The sequence below is a fragment of the Trachypithecus francoisi genome, unplaced genomic scaffold (genome assembly GCF_009764315.1).
Source record: "Trachypithecus francoisi isolate TF-2019V2 unplaced genomic scaffold, Tfra_2.0 Lachesis_group10, whole genome shotgun sequence".
NCBI classification, from domain to species: Eukaryota; Metazoa; Chordata; class Mammalia; order Primates; family Cercopithecidae; genus Trachypithecus; species Trachypithecus francoisi.
Window position 1 is genome coordinate 36,396,351 of NW_022681455.1, and position 22,363 is coordinate 36,418,713.

Genomic DNA, 22,363 nt, shown 5'->3' on the forward strand with positions numbered 1-22,363 from the left:
ATCAGAAGTTGAAAAACATGAGACAAAAGATAGGCAATACAGAGGAACAACATGGAAGGACCGGCATCTGATTAATAGGAATTCCAGGAAGAGTGAAACAGAGGAGGAAATAAACCAACAACGCAAAACAGCTTCCCAGACCTAAAGGGCACAAACATTCATATTAGAAAATCCTACCGAGTTCTCAGGACAGCAAATGGGGAAATAAAAACCTCACCCTTTGAACATATTGAAATTTCAAAACACCAAGGATAAATATAAGGAGACTCTTTAAAGCATTTGAGGAGAAACAGGAATTCATTCAGCAACGGACTTCCCATCGACAACAATGGATACTAGAAAATAGTGGGAGAAATTTTTTAATGCCCTCAAAGGTTTTATAAAAAATTATTTTCAATCTAGAATTCTATGCCCAGCTAAACTGTCAATAATATGTGAGAGGTGGGGCCAGGCACAGTGGCTCACCGTAATCCCAACACTTTGAGAGTCTGAGATGAGTGGGCTGCTTGAGCCCAGGATTTTGAGACCAGTCTGGGCAATATAGTGAGACTCCGATCAGTACAAAAAATTTAAACATTAGTCATATGTGGTGGCATGAGACTGCAGTCCTTGATACTCAAGAGGCTGAGACAGAAGGATAGGTTGAGCCTAGGAATTTAAGGTTACAGTGAGCTAAAGATCACTTCACTGCACTCCAGCCTGGGAAACAGGGTGAGATCTTGTCTCTAAAAACATAAAAATAAAAATAAAAAATATGTGAGAATTGAATGAAGACATTTGCACACATGCAAGGACTCAGGAATTTTTCTCCCATACACTATTTGTTAGGAAGTCTCTTGAGGAAGTATTCCAGTAAAACACAATAAATAGAGTAAGACTAAATTAAGAAAGAAAAAGCCACAAGATTTAACAAAAGGTGGGTCCAACTATGTGTACAGAAGTCCCAGGATCTCAATGGTGCAATGTGCCTAGAGAGTAACCAGATTGGAGCAAGAGAACAACTCTCAAAGGGAAGTTCCCAGTGGAAAGGGAGACTTGGTGGAAGTGATTGTATGGTTTAGAACTTGGGGAAGTTTGAGGATGTAATAATTACAAATCACATGGATGAGAGGAGGAAAGGAAATGAGAAAGTCCGGAAAACAATAAAATATCATATAGGAAGCTTATAGTCCAAATATGAAGCAAATTAAAATGTGGCTGAAGTTTAAACTGAAGGGATTGTTTTATACTTCCTTCCAAAAAGATATTCCTCTGTGTTAAACCCGGCAGCACTTTATCTGTATAACTAGGCATAATTTTAGGTGATTTTTCTCAAGGCAAAGTCATTCCAGGACATAGAGTCTTCACTGCTGGTAGCCACCACCCCTAAGTCCCAGACTGTTCAAAGGAATTTCAAGAAAGTATTTGAACATTACCTTTGGAATGTTGACACAATGTGGAAAAAAATGAGGTTGAAAGTACTGGAAGTCTTGGCCTCTCCACATTCTGGGCCATCTGCTGACAGATTGGAAAATATATGTCTCCCTTTCTCAGAGACAAACCACCTCACCAGAACTGAAGGCTTCATGTCAAACTCAAAGTGACCTCTTCTTTTAGTTGAGGAAAGTGGTTTCTTTTATGAGGATTTTAGAGCATTAGCTAGTGCTTTAAATTCAATCGCTTTGAAGATGCAAATATTTCAAGTACAAAATCAATAGTTATGGCACCATCTCAAAAGGCATGTCCTTTCATAATCAAACTTATTACAGTTAAAAGTTTAATTCTTAACAATCTTTGTCCTGAATAATAATTTCAAAAGAATTTGCTTAAATTTAGCAGGCCTACAAATCAATCTCAGGAAGGCTCAAAGTCTCTTGCCAAGGACAAATTGATCCTTTAAAAAAAATTGCTGGCCAGGCATGGTGGCTCACGCTTGTGATCCCAGCACTTTGGGAGGCTGAGGCAGATGGATCATCTGAGGTCAGGAGTTCGAGACCAGCCTGGCCAACATGGTGAAACCTCACCTCTACTAAAAATACAAAAATTAGCCAGGCATGGTAGCATGTGCCTGTAATCCCAGCTACTAAGGGGTGCTGAGGTAGAAGAATTGCTTGAACCTGGGAGGTGGAGGCTGCAGTGAACTGAGATTGCACCAACTGCACTGCAGCCTTGGCAACATAGTTAGACTGTGTCTCAAAAATAAATAAATACATAAAATAAAATAAAACAAAAAGAATTGCTGGTATAACCCAGGCTCTAAGTATCAGAAAAGAGAACTGGTCTTGCAGTAGGGATGAATGGAAATTTTCATGACAGTGAGCATGAATTTGAGTTACCAAACTGGACTTGGCATCAATATGTGTAGACTGCTCTTCTAAAGTGTCCTGATGAAGGAATGAGAGAATTGGCAGTAGCTGAGGAGGAGGTGTGTTGCAGGAACTTTCTTAGTTGAGTCTTGAGCAGGTTTGCAGATTGAGGAGAGGAATTAGATCAGGAGCAACAGAAAATGGGAGATACAGTAGGGCAAATTGTTGAGGTGAAGTCCCAGAAGTTAAGGAGGAATGTGAATGCAAATATGAGGATTAAACAGGAGGAGGGTTCCTCCTTCCTTTGAGACAGGACAGGAGATAAGATATGATGCTTATTTAAGGAAGTCTGGAAGAAGTGAGGAAGATTCAGGTATTTACCCTTGATGACATCAATTTTGTATATGAAACAGGAGACTGGTCCATCTGCTAAGAAGGAAAGAGATCCTGAAGTGTTTGAAGTTAGTCACTACCAGAAATTTAAAAAGTGGCAGGGCAGGGTGGCTCATGTCTGCAATCCCAGCACTTTGGGAAGCTGAGGCAGGAGCATCACTTGAGCCCAAGAATTTGAAACCAGCCTGGGCAATATAGACCAAGACCCTGTCTCTAACAAAAAAAAAAAAAAAAGAAAGAAAGAAAAATAGCCAGGTGTGATGGAGTGCACCTGTGGTCCTAACTACTCAGAAGGCTGAAGTGGGGGGATCGCTTGAGCCCAGGAGCTGGGGGCTGCAGTGAGCTATGATCGCGCGACTGCACTCCTGCCTGGACAACAGACAAAGACCCAGACCCTACCTCTAAAAAGAAGAAATAAACAGAAATGGAAAAAAGAAAACTGACAAGACCCAAAGACCACCCTTATTCCTCCCCAAAACAGAGAAGAGAAAAATATGTATTTGACCTTGATGCGCATTATCTTTTCATCTGGCAAGGGTCCTAAACTTGTACCTAAAGAAAAAAAATTCATGCTATCCTTCTGTAGAAAATGGTGCAAGTTCTGTCTCAACCACTTTCTGACTTCCTGTTCTTAGATAAGCCTCAACTTCTCCGTGCCTCAGTTTCCCCATTTTTAAAAAGGGACCTTCTGCTCATTATGACAATTAAACAATGATGTTCATAAAGTACTTACTATACAATAAATCCGGCCGGGCGCGGTGGCTCAAGCCTGTAATCCCAGCACTTTGGGAGGCCGAGACGGGCGGATCACGAGGTCAGGAGATCGAGACCATCCTGGCTAATATGGTGAAACCCCGTCTCTACTAAAAAATACAAAAAAACTAGCCGGGCGAGGTGGTGGGCGCCTGTAGTCCCAGCTACTCGGGAGGCTAAGGCGGGAGAATGGCGTAAACCCGGGAGGCGGAGCTTGCAGTGAGCTGAGATCCGGCCACTGCACTCCAGCCTGGGCAACAGAGCCAGACTCTGTCTCAAAAAAAAAAAAAAAAAAAAAAAAAAAAATCCTGTATTATATAAATGTCAGCTACTATCATTAGACCTGGTGATAGACACTATATAGATACTATAATGTAAACCAAGTTTATTGGTTTGTAACTTTAAGAAACAACTTATGGATAGCATGGAAGAGCTGATTGTGGCTGGAGGTCAGAATGCAAATGTTAACAACTTCAAAAATGTAAGAATTAAAAAATATAGGGAGCAAATAGCAGGCTCCAGAAGACTGGGTGAGAAGACATGGAAGTTAGTGTCTTCATCTTACAAAATGAGAGTTCATGTGATATTGCTGAAAATGGATCGAATAAGAAATAGGAGTGCAAATTATTTAAGTTTATGAAGACAACAGAAAGAAGTATTAAAATAATTTAACGGCCAGGCACAGTGGCTTGCGCCTGTTATCCCAGCACTTTGGGAGGCCAAGGCGGGCAGATCACCTGAGGTCAGGAGTTCGAGACCAGCCTGGCCAACATGGTGAAACCCCATCTCTACTAAAAATACAAAAATTAGCCGGTGTGGTGGTGGGCACCTATAATCCCAGCTACTCGGGAGGCTGAGGCAGGAAAATCGCTTGAACCAGGGAGGCAGAGGTTGCAGTGAACCAAGATTGCGCCATGGCACTCCAGCCTGGGCAACAGAGCAAGACTTCGTCTCAAAATAATAATAATTTAACATCAAATATGAGAAAAAGGAGGGTGCGGTATGAGCTAAACCTCATCTATCATGTCAAGGAGTCAATGGATGATATGAATTTGATTAACCAAGAGATAGCGGGCCAGGCATGGTGGCTCACTCCTGCAATCCCAGCACTTCGGGAAACAGTGGCAGGAGGATCACTTGAGCCCAGGAGTTTCAGACCAGCCTGGGCAACATAGTGAGACTTCATCTCTAAAAAAAAAAAAAAAAAAAAAAAAAAAAAAATCAAAAATTTAGCCAGGTATGGTGGTGCATGCCTGCAGTCCCAGCTACTCGGGAGGCTGAGGTGGGAGGATCACTTGAGCCCAGGAGGTCAAGGCTGCAGTGAGCTGAGATTGCACTAATGCACTCTAGCCAGGGAGACACAGTGAGATCCTGTTTCAAAAAAAAAAAAAAAAGAAAGAAAAGAAAAGAAAAAAGAAAGAGAGGAATAAATGTAAAGGCACATTATTTAGAACACTGGTTCAGAATGCTGGCTGCACAAGACAATCAGCTTGGAGGCTTAAAAAGTAATTTTGTTAGTCTGGGAATGAGACGACACATAGGTTTTTTGTTGTTGTTGTTGTTGTTTGTTTTTTAAGCTCCCCAGATGATTCTAACATGCACCCAGGTATAAGAATCATGGATCTAGAAAACCGGAAAACATGACCAATTAAGTAATTTCACTTCTAGTAAAGGAATGGTGGGATGGGGTGGAGGTGTAAAGGCTGGATACTGACTTTGTATTCATTCATTCATTCAACAAATAGAGGGCTTTCTATGTGCCAGGCACTGGTCCAAGTCCCTTTTCACCATAAGCTCTCTGTACTAGTTGATTTGTTTCCGTGAACCTGAGTTGCTTTGATTTTAAAATTAATGCAACAAATATATAGCATCATTATACAAATCCACACTTTTAAACACATTGGGCAACTAGTGAGAACCACTTCTGCTGAGTGGAAAAGGCAGCCACCTACACAGAGTGATAGAGATTGAAAAAAAAAAAATCACCTTTCACCATGCGCAGCCAGGCTGCAAGCTGACTGGGAGAAGACAAAGGGAAGAGTGCCTAAGAGCACTGGAGAGTATCCACTCACTTCCACTGTTACACTCCCACTCTCCTCCAGAGGCCACTGAGCCACAGCCGCCAGCTGGGTTCGAAGATCTCTGACAGTAATGGTCCCCAAAACTCCAGGACCCTATGATAGAGTAAAGAGTGGCAGAGGGAAGATAGTGTGGGGCAGGGAGGGCCAGGGCATTAATTCACTTCAGCCAAGGGTAAGTCCCTAAATCGGTGGCTTACAGCCTTCTGATCAAAATTGCAACCCTACTGCCTGTCATTTCAGTTTTCTATAAAATTGTATCTTGAAACATAACACATACTCCTGAGATCCTCACTTCAAACCATTTTGAAATAACACCCTAATGATTAGTTGACAATCACCTGAAAAAAAAGTGAGGATATCAATGAGGGTCGAGAGCTCACCCAGGAGAGAAGGTGCTCACACAGGAATCAACTGGGAAGACTGAACAAATTTCACCTACTTCCAAATGGGCTAGGCCTGCCTGTGCCAGTCAAAAGCATATTGATTTGTAACTATTAGTTTAACAGAATAACTAACTAATCATAACTATCACTTGAGAAATACAAACTCTAATATCTGCATCAGGAAAGTGAAATACAAGTTGGGTAAGTTTCAATAATGGACACTGGGAGAAATGAAGGAGCTACAAGGAAACCAACAAGCCTTGGGCAGCTCAGTGATCAGGGCAGTCAGGTAGGCAAAGAGGCAGAGGAGGAAGGAGACAGGAAGGAAAGCAGTGAGTGTGCCAAAAGCAAGAGGTGTATTTTGCATGTTGAAACTTGACATAATGATTATTTATATTTTGTGCCTGTCTAAACAATAGTGAAATCCTTGAGGGCATGTATCTATTTCATAACTCTAAGACCTAGCTCAGTGCCCTATACATAGGAAGTACTCCATAGATATTTGTTGATTAGGTTAGAGTTGGATGAAAAAGGCCAGCTACTCGGTAACTTTATCTAAAAACAGCACTACCTTTCCATTTGTCTTGAAGTCAGCTCTCCTTTCATTTAAAGTTGTAAAACAGCAACAATAATGCACATTCATATATTTAAAGCTCTTGGTTTAGAACCAGGTGAAATATTTGGCCTTTGATCAACAATGGTCCCCAAATCTCCAAGACCCTACAACAGAGTCAAGAGTGGGAGGGAGAAGATAGTGTGGGAAGAAAGAGCCAGGGTCTCAATGCATTGATTCACCTCAGCCCAAGGGTAAGCTCCTAAGTAGGTGGGTTTAAGGCTAGGCTTTTCACTGTACATCTTTTCATTTATTTATTTTTCTAAACAAGAAAATCTAGTTTTTAAGCAAACACTTATATAGCACTTACAATATGTCAGCCACTGTTGTAAAAGCTTGGAGATACTCTCACAATTGCTGGTGGGAGTTTAGATTGGTACAACCTGTGTAGGGAGCAATGCTATCTATCTATCAAATTTTACAAACAGAAATATGTTTAAGGTTATCTGTTACAACATTGATTTCAATATTAAGTAATTGGAAACAGCCCAAGTGTAAGTCAATAGGGAACAGTTTAAATAAATTATGGTATATCCACACAATGGAATACTATGCCACTGTAAAAAAACAATGAGGAAGTTATTTAAGCATTAATGCAGAAGGATCTCCAAATCATATTAAGTGACAAAGCAAGTAAGAATTGTGTGTTTAATACGATACTTTTCATCCAAAAATAGGAACAAAAATCCATATTCACAATTGTCCATGTTTGCATAAAGAAATTCTGGAAAGATACCTGAGAATCTAAGAACAGTAGTTGCCTAAGATAGGGAACTAGGGGAGTGAGAACTGAGCAGATGGGGGACAAGAATGAAAGAGACAGTCTTTGCTGTATGCCTTTTCATATTTTTTATTTTTCTAGCCATGAAAATATATTTTTAAGAAACATATAGCACTTACAATGTGGTATGAAATTAAAATTGGTAAGTCACTTATTAATTAATAAATACTTATTCAAAATTTAAATCTAGAACTATCTCAGGGCCAGGCGCGGTGACTCACACCTGTAATTCCAGCACTTTGGGAGTCCAAGGCGGGTAGATCACCTGAGGTCTGGAGTTTGAGAACAGCCTGGTCAACATGGTGAAACCCCATCTCTACTAAAAATACAAAAAAATTAGCTGGACATGGTGGTGTGTGCCTGTAATCCCAGCTACTGGGAAGGTTGAGGCAAGAGGATCCCTTGAACCCGGGAGGCGGAGGTTGCAGCAAGCTGAGATTGTGCAACTGTGCTCCAGCTTGAGCAACAGATAGAGACTCTGTCTCAAAAAAAAGTACCTCGCAAGTGTCATATTGTGGTTATGCAGCAAAATATCCTTGTTCTTAGAATAAAGCAAATGGGGCAAAATTAAACAACAACAACAACAACAAAAACCAACAAGGCCAGGTGTGGCTGACGTCTGTAATCCCAACATTTTGGGATGACAAGGCAGGATCACTTGAGCCCAGGAGTTAAGATGAGTCTGGGCAACAAAGTGAGATGCTATCTCTATAAAAAACAAAAAATTAGCTGGGCCCAGTGATGCATGCCTATGGTCCCAGCTACTTGGGAGGCTGAGGCAGGAAGACCACTTGAGCCCAGGAGTTCCAGGCTGCCATGAGCTATGATTGCACTACTGCACTTCAGTCTGAGCAACTGAGTAAGACCCTGTCTCAAAAAAAGCAAAACAAAACAAAACTGACTAATCTGTGGGAAGGGTTTATGAATAACCATAGAGTTAATTTTGCCACTTTTCTGTAGATTTAAAATTTTCCAAGACAAATATTAGGGGAGAAAAAGTATCTCAGGAAAGTTCTTAAAACTTAAATAGAACTTTTTAGTTTCTACAGACTTTTAAAAATATTTTAGACAGTGTGTTTTGCTACATTGCCCAGGCTGATCTCAAACTCCTGGGCTCAAGCAATCCTCCCGTCTCAGCCTCTGGAGTAGCTGGGATTTCAGAGGCAAGCCACTGCACTAGTTTGGTTTCTACAAACTCTTTAGACTGGTTTTCAAGGCCCTTGGAATGTATTTCAACCGACTGGTCCAACCTCCTTACGATTCTTTTAGAATCTTATGCTCTAACTAAATTGTATCTTTATCTGACCAAATCTTACCTCAATGATTTTTGAAAATTACTTTTGCTAAGATGTCTTTTTTGAGTCTTCCAAAATCATGTGATCTCTCACTACTTTGTCCATAGCACTTTTGGTTCTATTGGGATATATCATATCCCACGATTTGTTACAGTCATTGTATATTTTTCTTATACAAAACAACAGATAATGCATATTAGACTGTATATTAATATGTATTGTATATCAAATGTATATTGATATTATATTAGATATGTATACTTACCTATTGGGTAACACTGTTTTTAACAATCATTGTAGGTTACAACCAGGCACTCCCTAAGAACTTGGAATTAAGAGAACAAATGTCTTCTGAGAACTGAGGGGCAAGATGAATGTATGTATAGTGGAAATGGGTGAGGTGGGCAGTCATTGGAAGGGGAGAGGCTCCCAGTGCTCCCTTGTGCAAGCTGCTCCCTCTGTCTGCAACCTCCATCCCCCTTAACCCCTTCAGGTCTCATGTCAGGGGTTGCATCTTGAGGCAAGCCTTCTTTGATCTCCCTGCTAGGTCAAATCCCCCATTATGGCATCTAGACCTCTCCTTAGCACTTATCACATTGTATTTAACATTGATACGTGCAATTAACTACTGTCTGCTTCCTTTACCAGACCATATGCTCCATGATTGAAGGAACTGGTACTGTTTTTATTTATCATTGTCATCTCAGTACCTAGCACAGTGCCTGGAATATAGTAGGTCCTAGTATTTCTGGAATGAACGAATTAAAAAAGAAAATGTTTATCTAGAGGAGGAAGGGTTGGTAAGCCTTCGAAGCAAAAAATTTAAAAAAGCAAAAGCAAAGCATCCAAGCACTCTTAAAAAGAAAAATAAATTAAATTGAACTCTACTGAATTCTACAATTATATTTCCCATTTATACTACTTACACACACATGCACACACATTTATTTAGCCCTTTCCTTTCCGTAATTATTACACTTCTGGCCCTTGTTAAATCATTCCATTCCCGCACAGCAATGGTGCGCAGGGCCTCCTTTTGCTTTTACTCATCTTTGTTTCCCTAGGAGTTTCTAATTTCCCTTAAATGATGTGTATCAGGATGGTTGCTCCGGATTTCCCACGACGCTCAACTCTTCTAAGAAAAAGTGGCTTTGAATTCCCCAGACAAAAATTATGTATTTTCCCCCGAAGAGTTAGGTTTGTATGTGTAGAGCGCCCCCAAAGAGATAAATCTTGGCTTCAGCGAGTCACATTCCTGCCAGTGAAAGGCCTGTGATTTCCATTTTCAGTCTGTGTCACAGCCCCGAAGAGAAGCCACTGAGGGGAGAGGTGGACCTCCTCAATCTTTCGCTTCCTTAGTAAGAGTTTTCCTCTGGACAGTACTTAGGCATTGTCTCAGGCTCCCCGCCAGAGAGCGCCCCCAGGTCCACCGAACCACCTCGCGCACCCGTGAGATCCCCGCTCCCGCCCTCCGCTTCCTGTGGAGGAAAAAGCGCGCGCGGACGAGCAGGTTAGGCGATAGAGGTCACGTGGACCAGCTGTGGCCAATGGGGAAGGCGCATGGTGGCGCGGCCGACGGCGGCGCGCGCGTAGCTCGCCTCGGGCTACTGGCGGGAGCTGGAGTTAGGAAGGCGCGGTACCGGAATTACGGGCACTAGCGTTATTCTATTCGTCCTTGGTTACTCTGTCTGGCGTTCTCGACGCCGTAATAACAAGTTCGCGCCCCCTCATTCCGCACATCCCTCATTTCTTCAGTGGAATCATAAAGATGAAGGGGAGAAATGCGCTGCTGCCTGAACAGAAAGGCAACCTAGGTCTCCTGGGCCAGAAGTGGAAGGACATGGGAGGCATCTCTTTATTGGGAGATCCCTGGTTTCTAATTGTTTGGGAGGCATTGAAAGCACATTGGTGGCTCACCAGACTACCAGTCACTCATAAGATTTGATATATAACTCGCGTATGGTAAAAGGAGAGTTCTAGGTATGAAAACAAGCATGTACTTTAGCTAGTGGGTTGTTACTCTATAAATCAAGGGCAGCAGCGTTAGTAACTCTTCACCTGCCTCTTCTTTTGGAGTGAAACTGTAATTAGAAAAGCATTTGAGGCAAAAGTAGCAACGCTCACAGAACACCTCGGAAGACAGCGATCAGCTTCACAAGGAATCTGAGGATCGGGAGGTGGAGTGTGAAAACATACTGGAAAGGGTTTACAATAAAATATAAAATCTTAGAATAGTGGCGACGATTGCACAACTTGGTGAGTATACTAAAACCCTCTATACTGTGTACTTTAAAAGAGTGAACTTTATGTTAAGTGAATTACGTCTTAAAAATAAATACAAGTGGCCGGGCGCGGTGGCTCAAGCCTGTAATCCCAGCACTTTGGGAGGCCGAGACGGGCGGATCACGAGGTCAGGAGATCGAGACCATCCTGGCTAACCTGGTGAAACCCCGTCTCTACTAAAAAATACAAAAAACTAGCCGGGCGAGGTGGCGGCGCCTGTAGTCCCAGCTACTCGGGAGGCTGAGGCAGGAGAATGGCGTAAACCCGGGAGTAGGAGCTTGCAGTGAGCCGAGATCGCGCCACTGCACTCCAGCCTGGGCGACAGAACGAGACTCCGTCTCAAAAAAAAAAAAAAAGAAGAAGAAGATTCAAAATTTCAGTCAATTCAGTGCTTTCTAAAAAATGGATACCAGGCTGGACGCGGTGGCTCACGCCTGTAATCCCAGCACTTAGGGAGGCCGAGGCCGGCGGATCACTTGAGGTCAGGAGTCCAGCCTTGGCCAACATGGTGGAAACCCCCCGGTTCTACTAAAAATATAAAAATTAGCCCGGCATAGTGTCGGACGCCTGTAATCCCAGCTACTTGGGAGGCTGAGGCAGAAGAATCACTTGAATCCGGGAGGCGGAGGTTGCAGTGAACCGAGACTGTACCACTGCACTCCAACCTGGGCGACAAAGTGAGATTCTGTCTCAACAAAACAAAACAAAACAAAAACAAAAACAAAAAAACGTGTTTGGTGTGGTGGCAAGCAACTATCAGGATGCTTGAAATTTCCACTTTCTCAGGAGGCATGTAATTATTTTAAAATTAGATATTAGGTTGAAGCTAATGTTCATAATCCCTCTCGGGTAGCTAGCACATTTTTATCTAAGAGTCTAAAACCTCATAAATTTACCTAACACTGCCCTTTAATGCCCTTCAAAACATAAAACTTTACTTTTCCAGCATTCTGGGACATTTAGGGATCACATTTTTGCAACGTAAAATTTCAAATTTATCTTTCCTTCATGTTCTCTCTTCTAGTGGCAAAATCAAGAAGAAATCCAATCTGAATGTTCCCTACCTTAACAATACAGACACTATCAGGTCCAATTTAAAGACTAATTTTTATTAAAAGATAAATTTGATCTATTTTTAGCCCATTTGGGATTACCTTAATTGGTCGTCACAGCAATGATTCAGGGCTAATAGAAACCAAAGAGATTTAGTACCATGAAGCAAAGTCACTTTTATATTTTTGCCACCTAAGAACTGGGATGAATAGATTTTCTTATAGTTCATATTTAAATAATATACTTAATGTGATTCAGGCGCAGTGACTCACGCCTATAATTCTAGCACTTTGGGAGGCCTATGAGGGGGGATCAATTGAGGTCAGGGGTTCAAGACCAGCCTGGCCAACATGGTGAAACCCTTTCTCTACTAAAAATATGAAAAAATTAGCCAGGCGTGGTGGCGGGCGCCTGCAATCCCAGCTGCACGGGAAGCTGAGGCAGGAGAATCACTTAATCCCAGGAGCCAGAGGTTGCAGAGAACTGAGATCGCACCACTGCACTCCAGCCTGGGCGACAGAGTGAGACTCCATCTCAAAAAAAAAATAATAAAATAAATAAATATATATATATATATAATGTCCAATTTTATGGTCTTAATATCAAGAAAAACACATGCTAAGTAAACTATTTATCTTAGTTTAATCCAAATAAGATCTTACCTGGGTTCCTTGACATTGCTGGAACTGGCTGAGAGCTGACAAGTTGGGTCATGTATGCCTTCTGAAAACTGTATTTTACCCACAGTGATTTGCAACAATTTGTTACTTTGGGAGATGGATTGAGAACTTCTTTAGTTTCATAAACAATGCCATCATGTTTTTTCTTCTTGTTTTTTCCCTGTTGAAAAACATATTTTCAAAAGCTTTCCCCCATTTCTCAGTTAAATATTTGGTATTTTGGATAAATATTAATGTTTTAACAATATCAGCAGCATTTATTCCACATATAAGAGAGTTATGGATTAGAGTAGAAGCTGGACCAGAGTGATCCCTAAGGTCTTTTTCAATTTAGTTAAACATCTTTCTAGGCTGCTCCATCCTTATCACCTATTACACCTGCCTGCATCCTTATCTCCCATTAGTCTTTCTTCTCTCTCTCTCTTTTTTTTTCTTAGATGGAGTTTCGCTCTTGTTGCCCAGGCTGGAGTGCCATGGCGCCATCTCGGCTCACTGCTACCTTTGCCTCCTGGGTTCAAGCAATTCTCCTGCCTCAGTCTCCTGAGCAACTGGGATTACAGGCATGTGCCACCACGCCTGGCTGATTTTGTATTTTTAGTAGAGACAGGGTTTCACCATGTTGGCCAGGCTGGTCTCAAACTCCTGACCTCAGGTGATCTGCCCGCCTCAGCCTCCCAAAGTGTTGGGATTACAGGCGTGAGCCATGGCGCCTGGCCTCTTTTCTTTTCAAGAGCCACATTCCATCAGGGGAAGTTATAAACTGGTACGCTGAGAAAAAGAGAAAAATTGGTGTAGCCAAACTAAAGTAGATCAAAACCTAGAGAGGTGGAGAGGGGTGGAGATGGAATACAACACACTCTTTGTCCTATTTCCTTGTGGGTGTGTGTGTTTCCTCCCCAAAAATTCTCATAGCCCTCTTTGATCCTTCATACACACACATTCTGTCTCTGCAGACACTTATATGAAGATTACTCTTCTGCCTCCTTTCCTTTTCCCCTCCAATATTGTAGAATAAATCCAAATGAGATGAAGAATTGCATTAAGACTTTTTTTTTTTTTTTTTTTTTTGAGACGGAGTCTTGTTCTGTTGCCAGGCTGGAGTGCACATCTTGGCTCACTGCAACCTCACCCTCTCAGGTTCAAGCCATTCTCCTGCCTCATCCTCCTGAGTAGCTGGGATTACAGGTGTGTGCCACCATGCCTAGCTAATTTTTATATTTTTAGTAGAGACGGGGTTTCACCATGTTGGCCAGGCTGGTCTTGAACTCCTGACCTCGTGATCTGCCCGCCTCGGCCTCCCAAAGTGCTGAGATTACAGGCGTGAGTCACCATACCTGGCCGCATTATGACTTTTGTTGTCTTCCTGGGCATTTAATTCTTTTGACTTGAAGGGTGGCCACAGGGTTCAAAACTTTCTATTCTACCTCCTAAATCTACCTGCTATTCTAACTTCTAAATCTAAGTTACTGCAAAGGGAAAGAATGGATAAGACCACAATGAGCTGCTAAGATAATAGAGGCGGACTTCAGGCGCCTTACATCAGTGCTGTCTAATACAAATAAATGAACCATATATATGGTTTTAAGTTTTCTAGTAGCCACATTTAATAAGTAAAAAGAAGTGAGTGAAATTAGTTTTAATGATATATTTTATTTAATATATCCCCAAATAAATCCAAATATTGTCATTTCAACATGTAATCAATATAAAAAATTATTAATGAATTATTTTACATTCTTATTAATTTAAGTCTTCAAAATCTGGTATGCATTTTGCACTTACAGCACATCTCAATTCAGACTAGCCACATTTTGGGTACTCGGAAGCCACATGCAGTCAGTGGCTGCTGTACTGTACTTTACCGGACAGCCAGCCATACAAACCAAGGGGAGAAAGACTGTCAAATAGAATCGTGACTCATCGTTTTTCAAATGTACCACATTTTCCAGTGTAGAATGCTACCTCAATATATTGCTTAAGTTTGTAGTTCAGGCCAGACTGGGGGACAGAGAGCTGAGAAAAGAGTTGTTGTGGGTTTCTGGGCATTTTTAGTGCCTTGGGCAGCCTGGCATTTTAACTGGACTCATTAGGCAAACTTCTGACCCTAATTTGATTTGTCAAGTAAGACATGCTGTTCAGCTCATGTGTCAGAGCCAGATCAGACTTGGATGAACTGATAAAAGCATTAAAATTCCTGGCTGGGTGCGGTGGCTCACGCCTGTAATTCAGCACTTTGGGAGGCCGAGGCGGGCGGATCATGAGGTCAGAAGATCAAGACCATCCTGGCTAACATGGTGAAACCCCGTCTCTACTAAAAATTCAAAAAATTAGCCAGTGTGATGGCACGCGCCTGTAGTCCCAGTTACTCAGGAGGCTGAGGCAGGAGAATGGCTTGAACCCTAGAGGCGGAGGTTGCAGTGAGCCGAGATCGTGCCACTGCACTCCAGCCTGGGCAACAGAGCGAGACTCAAAAAAAAAAAAAAAACTGTTCCTAAATGAGCAAAGTTGATAATCAAGATGCAGCTACCAGGCGAGGTTCTTACCTAAAAGAGCTGGCTGACAGCTTTACCCATCAGCCTATTGTGAAACTGTCATTTTGTACTAGTCATTCATGTAATATTGCTAGACAACTGAGAATAAAATATCTAACCACAGCCTTTTAAACTAAACTATCAAGAATGTTGGATTTTGTTTTTCCCAAGTAGGTTTTTATTATAATTTCCCTCAAACAATACTGCAGTATGTTAATAGGTATTTATTGAAAATAATGCTAATTATATTTTTCATCTAAAACCTTTTTTTTTTTTGAAACGGAGTCTCTCGCTCTGTCACCCAGGCTATAGTGCAGTGGTGCCACCAAGCCCAGCTAATTTCTGTATTTTTAGTAGAGATGGAGTTTCACCAAGTTGGCCAGGCAGGTCTCAAACTCCAGACCTCAGGTGATCCATCTGCCTCGGCCTCCCAAAGTGTTGGGATTACACGCATGAGCCACCGTGCACAGCCTAAAACTTATTTTAAAATATATCTCAGGACCAGAAGCGGTGTGGTTTATGCCTGGAATCCCAATACTTTGGGAGGCCGAAGTGGGCTGATCGCTTGAGCTCAGGAGTTTGAGAATAGCCTGGGCAACATGGTGAAATCTGGTCTCTACAAAAAAATACAAAAATTAGCCTAGTGGTGGCGCACACCTGTAATCCCAGCTACTCGGGAAGCTGAGTGGGAGAATCACTTGAGTCTGGAAAATTGAGGCTGCAATGAGTCATGTTTACACCACTGCATTCCAGCCTGGGGTACGAAGTGAGACCTTGTCCCCCCCCCCAAAAAAAAGAAAGAAAAAATATATACATATATATGTACATAAATGTCAGAAAAACACTATGCTGTTTTATGTAACTGTTAGTGTAACTGGATAATTACCAGGCCGGGCACAGTGGCTCACCCTTGTAAACCCAGCACTTTGGGAGGCAGAGGCGGGTGGGTCAGTTGAGGTCAGGAGTTCCAGAACAGCCTGGCCAACATGGTGAAACCCTGTCTCTACTAAAAATACAAAAAGTAGCTGGGCATGGTGGCGCATGCCTGTAATCTCAGCTACTCAGGAGGCTGAGGCAGAAGAATAGCTTGAGCCTGGGAGGCAGAGGTTGCAGTGAGCCAAGATGGCACCACTGCACTCCAATCTGGGCAACAGAGTGAGACCTTGTCTCAAAAAAAAAAAAAAAAAATTGCATAATTACCCTTAAGAAATGTTGGCCCTACCTAAAAATATATATATAACCAGGAAATCTCATAATTCATGAAAGCATGAGAATGTATCTGCACATGCTTCAGCAACCATTAGTTGATGTATGTTGTCTATTTAATAATTACTGGTTTATGTTAGGTATCTTGTCTTATTATTATTATTTTCTTTTTCTTTACTTTCTTTTTTTTTTTTTTTGAGATGGAGTTTCACTCCTTTTGCCCAGGCTGGAGTGCAATGGTGCAATCTCGGCTAACTGCAACCTCCACCTCCCAGGTTCAAGTGATTCTCCTGCCTCAGCCTCCTGTGTAGCTAGGATTACAGGTGCATGCCACCATGCCTGGCTAATTTTTTATTTTTTGTAGAGATGGGGTTTCACCATGTTGGCCAGGCTGGTTTCGAACTCCTGACCTCAAGTGATCCACCTGCCTTGGTCTCCCAAAGTGCTGGGATTACAGGCGTGAGCCACCATGCCGAGCCAAGTCTTATTATTTTGATATATATTTATGAAAGCTTTTACTTAATAAAATAATTTATTTTATCTTCTTTGTGGGTTGTTCTGATATAAAGCTTAAAATACATTAGAAGTAAAGCTTTTGGCCAGGCATGGTGGCTCACACCTGTAATCCCAGCACTTTGGGAGGCCCAGATGGTGGATCACTTGAGATCAGGAGCTCGAGACCAGCCTGGCCAACATAGCAAAACCTTGTCTCTACTAAAATACAAAAATTAGCCAGGCATAGTGGCGCGTGACTGTAGTCCAGCTACTTGGGAGGCTGAGGCAGGAAAATCACTTGAACCCAGGAAGCAGAGGTTGCAGTGGGGTGAGATTGCACCAATGCACTCCAGCCTGGGTGACAGAGCGACACTCCATCTCCAAAAAAAAAAGTAAATCTCCTATCATTTCTTTTGTCAGTTAATTATTAATTCATCTATGCGTTCATATTTTACTGTCTATGTGTTGTAGGCTAAATAACAGCCTCACAAAATATCCACATCCTAATTCCCAGAACCTGTGAATATTTTACCCTACCTGGCAGAATGGACTCTGTAGATGTAATTATATTAAAGCTCTTGAGATGAAGAGATTATCCTGGATTAGCTGGGCCCAACCTAATCACATAATCCTTAGAGAGGGAGGCAAGAGGGCCAGATTCACAGAAAGAAATGTGACAATGGAAGCAGAGGTCAGAGTGACATGAGAAGAATCTATAACCCAAGGAATGCAGGCAGCCTCTAGAAGCTGAAAAAGATGAGATGGATTCTCTCCTAGAGCCTCCAGATGGAATGCAACCCTGCCAACTCATTTTAGACTTCTGACCCCTAGAACTGTAATATAAATTTGTATTGTTTTAAGCCACTAAGTTTGTGGTCATTTGTTACAGCAACAGTAGAAAATTTATATACTATGTTAATCTCAGTGCATAATATTGTTAGTAAATTGTTGTTTTATTTTATTTTTAATTTTTTGAGACAAAATCTTGCTCTGTCACCCAGGTTGGAGTGCAATGGCGCAATCTTGGCTCACTGCAACCTCCACTTCCCGGGCCCAAGCAGTTCTCCTGCCTCAGCCTCCTGTGTAGCTGGGATTACAGGAGCCCACCACCACAGCCTCCCAAAGTGCTGGGATTACAGGCATGAGCCACCATGCCTGGCTGTAAATTGTCATTTTAAAAGTGTTCATTGTAAGATAAATTTGAAAATGTAATTATGGAAACACTATACTATAAAATGGGCTCTTGTCCATAGCAATAAACAGATGATCATAATAACTAGGAATGCTGAACTCTAAATAATTACTTATTAGTGATGGCAACTGTAAATTAAGCTACAAATCTTTACAGCAATCAATATATGTTGGTTGACAATGAAAAATATATATTGATCTCCTACTGAATACCAGGCACTGCTCTGGACCCTGGGGATATAGCAGTGAACAAGACACACATGGTTCCTTTTCTTGTGGAGCTACAGTCTAGCAGAAGAAAGAGGCTATATTAGAGTCATGTTGGGTGTTACAAGAGTACATCGGCCCAGCATGGTGGCTCATGCCTATAATCCCAACACTTGGGAAGCTGAGGTGGGCTGATCACTTGAGATCAGGAGTTCAGGAACAGCCGGGGCAACATGATGAAACTGTGTCTCTACAAAAAATAGAAAAATTAGCTGGGTGTAGTGGCATGTGCCTGTGGTCCCAGCTACTCAGGAGGCTGAGGTGGAAGGATCACTTGAATTTGGGAGGCAGACGTTGTAGTGAGCCATGACTGGGCTACTGCACTCCAGCCTGGGCAATAGAGTGAGACTCTGCCTAAAAAATAAATAAATAAATAAAATAAATAAACATATATATATGCCAGGCGTGGTGGCTCATGCCTGTAATCCTAGCACTTTGGGAGGCCGAGGTGAGGGTATCACTTGAGGTCAGGAGTTTGAGACCAGCCTGGTTAACATGGGAAAACCCCGTCTCTACTAAAAATACAAAATTTCCGGGCATAGTGGTGGGTACCTGTAATCCCAGATACTCAGGGAGCTGAGGCGGGAGAATCGCTTGAACCTGGGAGACAGAGATTGCAGTGAGCCGAGATAGTGCCACTGCACTCCAGCCTGGGCCACAGAGCAAGACTCGTCTCAACAAATTAAAATATAAAATATACATATATACACATACAGATAGAGGGATAGATATAATATATCATGAGGGGTGACCTAACCTAGTCTAGGTGATCAGGAAGGACTCATCTAGGAATGATGTTTAAGTTAGGACCTAAAATTTGACTTGGAATTAGCCTGGAGGGAGGATGAGCAAGGGAAAAAGAATGTCCGGGAGAGGTGAACACCAAATGCAAAAGCCCAAAGGTAGTAAATAATTCAAGGCATGTAAAGAACTAAAAATAAAAACAGAACTTTCAATTCAAAATAGCTGAGATATTCCCCACGTAACTCTCTCAAAAATAACAAGTGGGGGGAAACACCCAGAAACACTCATTTCATTTTTCTTGAACTGAGACTCACCTCAAACCACAATGCCTGAAAATAGAAAATGGATGGAGGCTATTAAAGGACTTAGCAGATCCAAGGAAGGTCAAGCCTAAGTGCTTAGAGAAGGAGAAACCAAGGAGAAGCAAGGCACGTCTCCCTGAGGAGCCCTGGAAAGACTCGGGTATCAGAAGCAGTGAAGTGCAGAAGGAAGTTAAAGGAAGGGAGATAGATGGGAGAAATGTAGTGCTTCAAAAAGGAGACTTGTTTGAAAATCTGTTTAAGAAGTAGTCAGGTCTCCCAGAGCCCCACCCTATCTAATGTAATCAAGCTATACTTTTACCTCCATAGGAAACGAGAAATGCCATCTCTGGAGAAAGTAAACTAAAGGAGTTATAGATAGTGGTACACTTGGCATTGATCAGAGTGGGAGTCAGACATATTACTGAAAAGAAAACACCCAGGCCTCTTCTCCTGCATAGATATAGAACTTCATAGCCAGCTTCTACTCTCTAGCAGGAAAAAAAACAAAACAAAAAACGTACTTCTTAGGGGAAAAAAACCTGACATTTTGGGGGCTCCCATAGAAAAAGCCTCCAGTGAATTCTTTCAATTGATAAGATGCAAACATATACTTAGAATTTCCAATTAGCTTTTAGGACTTTATTCTTAAAATATAAACGTACAAAAATCATCAGCTACTAGAGGAAAATCTGCAATATAAAAAAAAATTCTAAACCTCAAGCATGGAAGAATCAGGGGGGAAAACAATCACAGAAAACTGAGACAATGCAAGGAACGTAAAAATACTTCAAAGGAATTATATCATCAGAGAAATATTATATCCATGAAACAAGAACAGGATGCTAAAAGAAGAAACATTCTAAGAATAAACAAGAGCAGCTGGAAATTACAAATACTATAATTAGAAATCTGTAAAAATATATACATTGTGAAAGATAAAGACAAAAAAAAAAAAGGCTCCAAAAGAGAATGACCTTGGAAATTCTTACAAGTCAGGAAAAGTCATGAGAAGATTCTACAAGAAAACTGCTCTGATATCCTTAAGAAATCATTGTCATGGGGGAACAAAATGGTAGGCAGATGGGGAAGGGTACTGTTCTACGTGAAAAAGCTAGGCCCGTCGTGGTGGCTTGCGCCTGTAATCCCAGCACTTTGGGAGGCCGAGGTGGGTGGATCACGAAGTCAGCAGATTGAGACCATCCTGGCTAACACGGTGAAACCCGTCTCTACTAAAAATTACAAAAAAAAAAAAAAAAATTAGCCGGTCATGGTGGTAGGTGCTTGTAGTCCCAGCTTCTCGGGAGGCTGAGGCAGGAGAATGGTGTGAACCTGGGAGGCGGAGATTGCAGTGAGCCAAGATCGCGCCACTGCACTCCAGCCTGGGCAACAGGGCAAGACTCCATCTCAGAAAAGAAAAAAAAAGAAAAGAGGCTAAAGAGATAAGAAAATCAAATGTAATTTTGGAGTGAGATGTCATATTGTCTGCCACTTACTTTCAAATAGTTCAGCAAAATAGACAAATATAAAAATAAAGAAAATATGAGAAAATGTTAGCAATTGTTTAATCTATTATAAGTAGTGGATATACTAGTGTTGGTTGTATTAGTCTTAAATTTCCTTTATATTTGAAATTTTTCATAATAAACAGCCATAGAAATAAAGCAAATATTGGGAGCGCACTGCAGTAAGCTATGATCATGCCAATGCACTCCAGCCTGGTTGACAGAGTAAGACCCTGTCTCTAAAAGGAAAAGAAAAGAAAAGAAACAAAGAAATGCAAGAAAACATCCCAGAACAAAAGGACATATGTCTCCAGGATGAAAAGGCCCAGCACGACGAATGGAAAAGACCTAAACCAGTATATACACACACATCTTGGAATGTACGCACACATCAAAATGTTGATGATTATTGCATCTAAGTAGTGGGTATACTTGTTGAAATACTATACCCTCAACTTTTTATGTTTGAAATTTTTCATGACAAAAAAGTCATGAGAGATCTAAAATTTAATAAAATTTTATGTTAATGTCTCTAAGAATTGTGGCCTATTTTGAAAAGCAATAAATAAATTAGTTGAATCCAACCAAATGAGGTACCCATTATAGGTTCCAATCGGATTGGAACATTAATGACATAACTGAAATTCTTAGTTTTGGTGAAATAGTTGGGTTTATAAAGGCCAAATAAAATCAAATCTATACTTGTAATTTCCAAGAGAAGTTGGTTTATAAGAGAACCAATAATCATGCATATTTATAACATTATTAGGTCTGTAATAGATGCTTAAGTACTTGAGAAGGTTTGTCAGACAATTCAGGTATATAAAGAAGAAATAGGCCGGGCGCGGTGGCTCAAGCCTGTAATCCCAGCACTTTGGGAGGCCGAGACGGGCGGATCACGAGATCAGGAGATCGAGACCATCCTGGCTAACACAGTGAAACCCCGTCTCTACTAAAAAATACAAAAAACTAGCCGGGCGAGGTGGCGGGCGCCTGTAGTCCCAGCTACTCGGGAGGCTGAGGCAGGAGAATGGCGTGAACCCGGGAGGCGGAGCTTGCAGTGAGCTGAGATCCAGCCACTGCACTCCAGCCTGGGCGACAGAGCGAGACTCCGTCTCAGAAAAAAAAGAAAAAAAAGAAGAAATAAAATATTTGAAATGCCTGTGATTTGAAACAATTTGTCTTTAGTTAAGCGGCAAAAGTCCCTTTTCAATTGATTGCTAAAATTTGCTAGCCTTTTAACTAAAACAATAAAATGTATCAGCTGAAATGTTATAATTTTCTCTTTATGCTTCTTTTAACAGCTTAGGAGATTAACTTTTCTGAAAGGTACTTTTATGTGGTTGAAAATCACCCTTGAAGGTAATAAAAAACTCAATTGTCACAGAAGACAAACATAGACAATAAAAAAAAGATAAGATTAGAGTACCTAGAAGTTACAATATCTGAATAATAAGAATTCCAGAAAAGAAAAAAAAAAACTAGCAAAAGCTGTAGAGAAGAAATTATCAAAGGAACAAAGGTG

General features: G+C 41.4%; 1 protein-coding gene across 1 annotated transcript in view; it reads right to left on the minus strand.

The window, feature by feature from the left end:
* The window catches only part of PXT1 (peroxisomal testis enriched protein 1), a 60,159-nt gene that overhangs the window by 23,306 nt on the left and 14,490 nt on the right, over positions 1 to 22,363 (minus strand). The window contains exon 2 of the mRNA XM_033219819.1: positions 12,583 to 12,760. Coding sequence (XP_033075710.1) covers positions 12,583 to 12,760 — 178 coding nt within the window. The remainder of the gene's footprint in view (positions 1 to 12,582; positions 12,761 to 22,363) is intronic.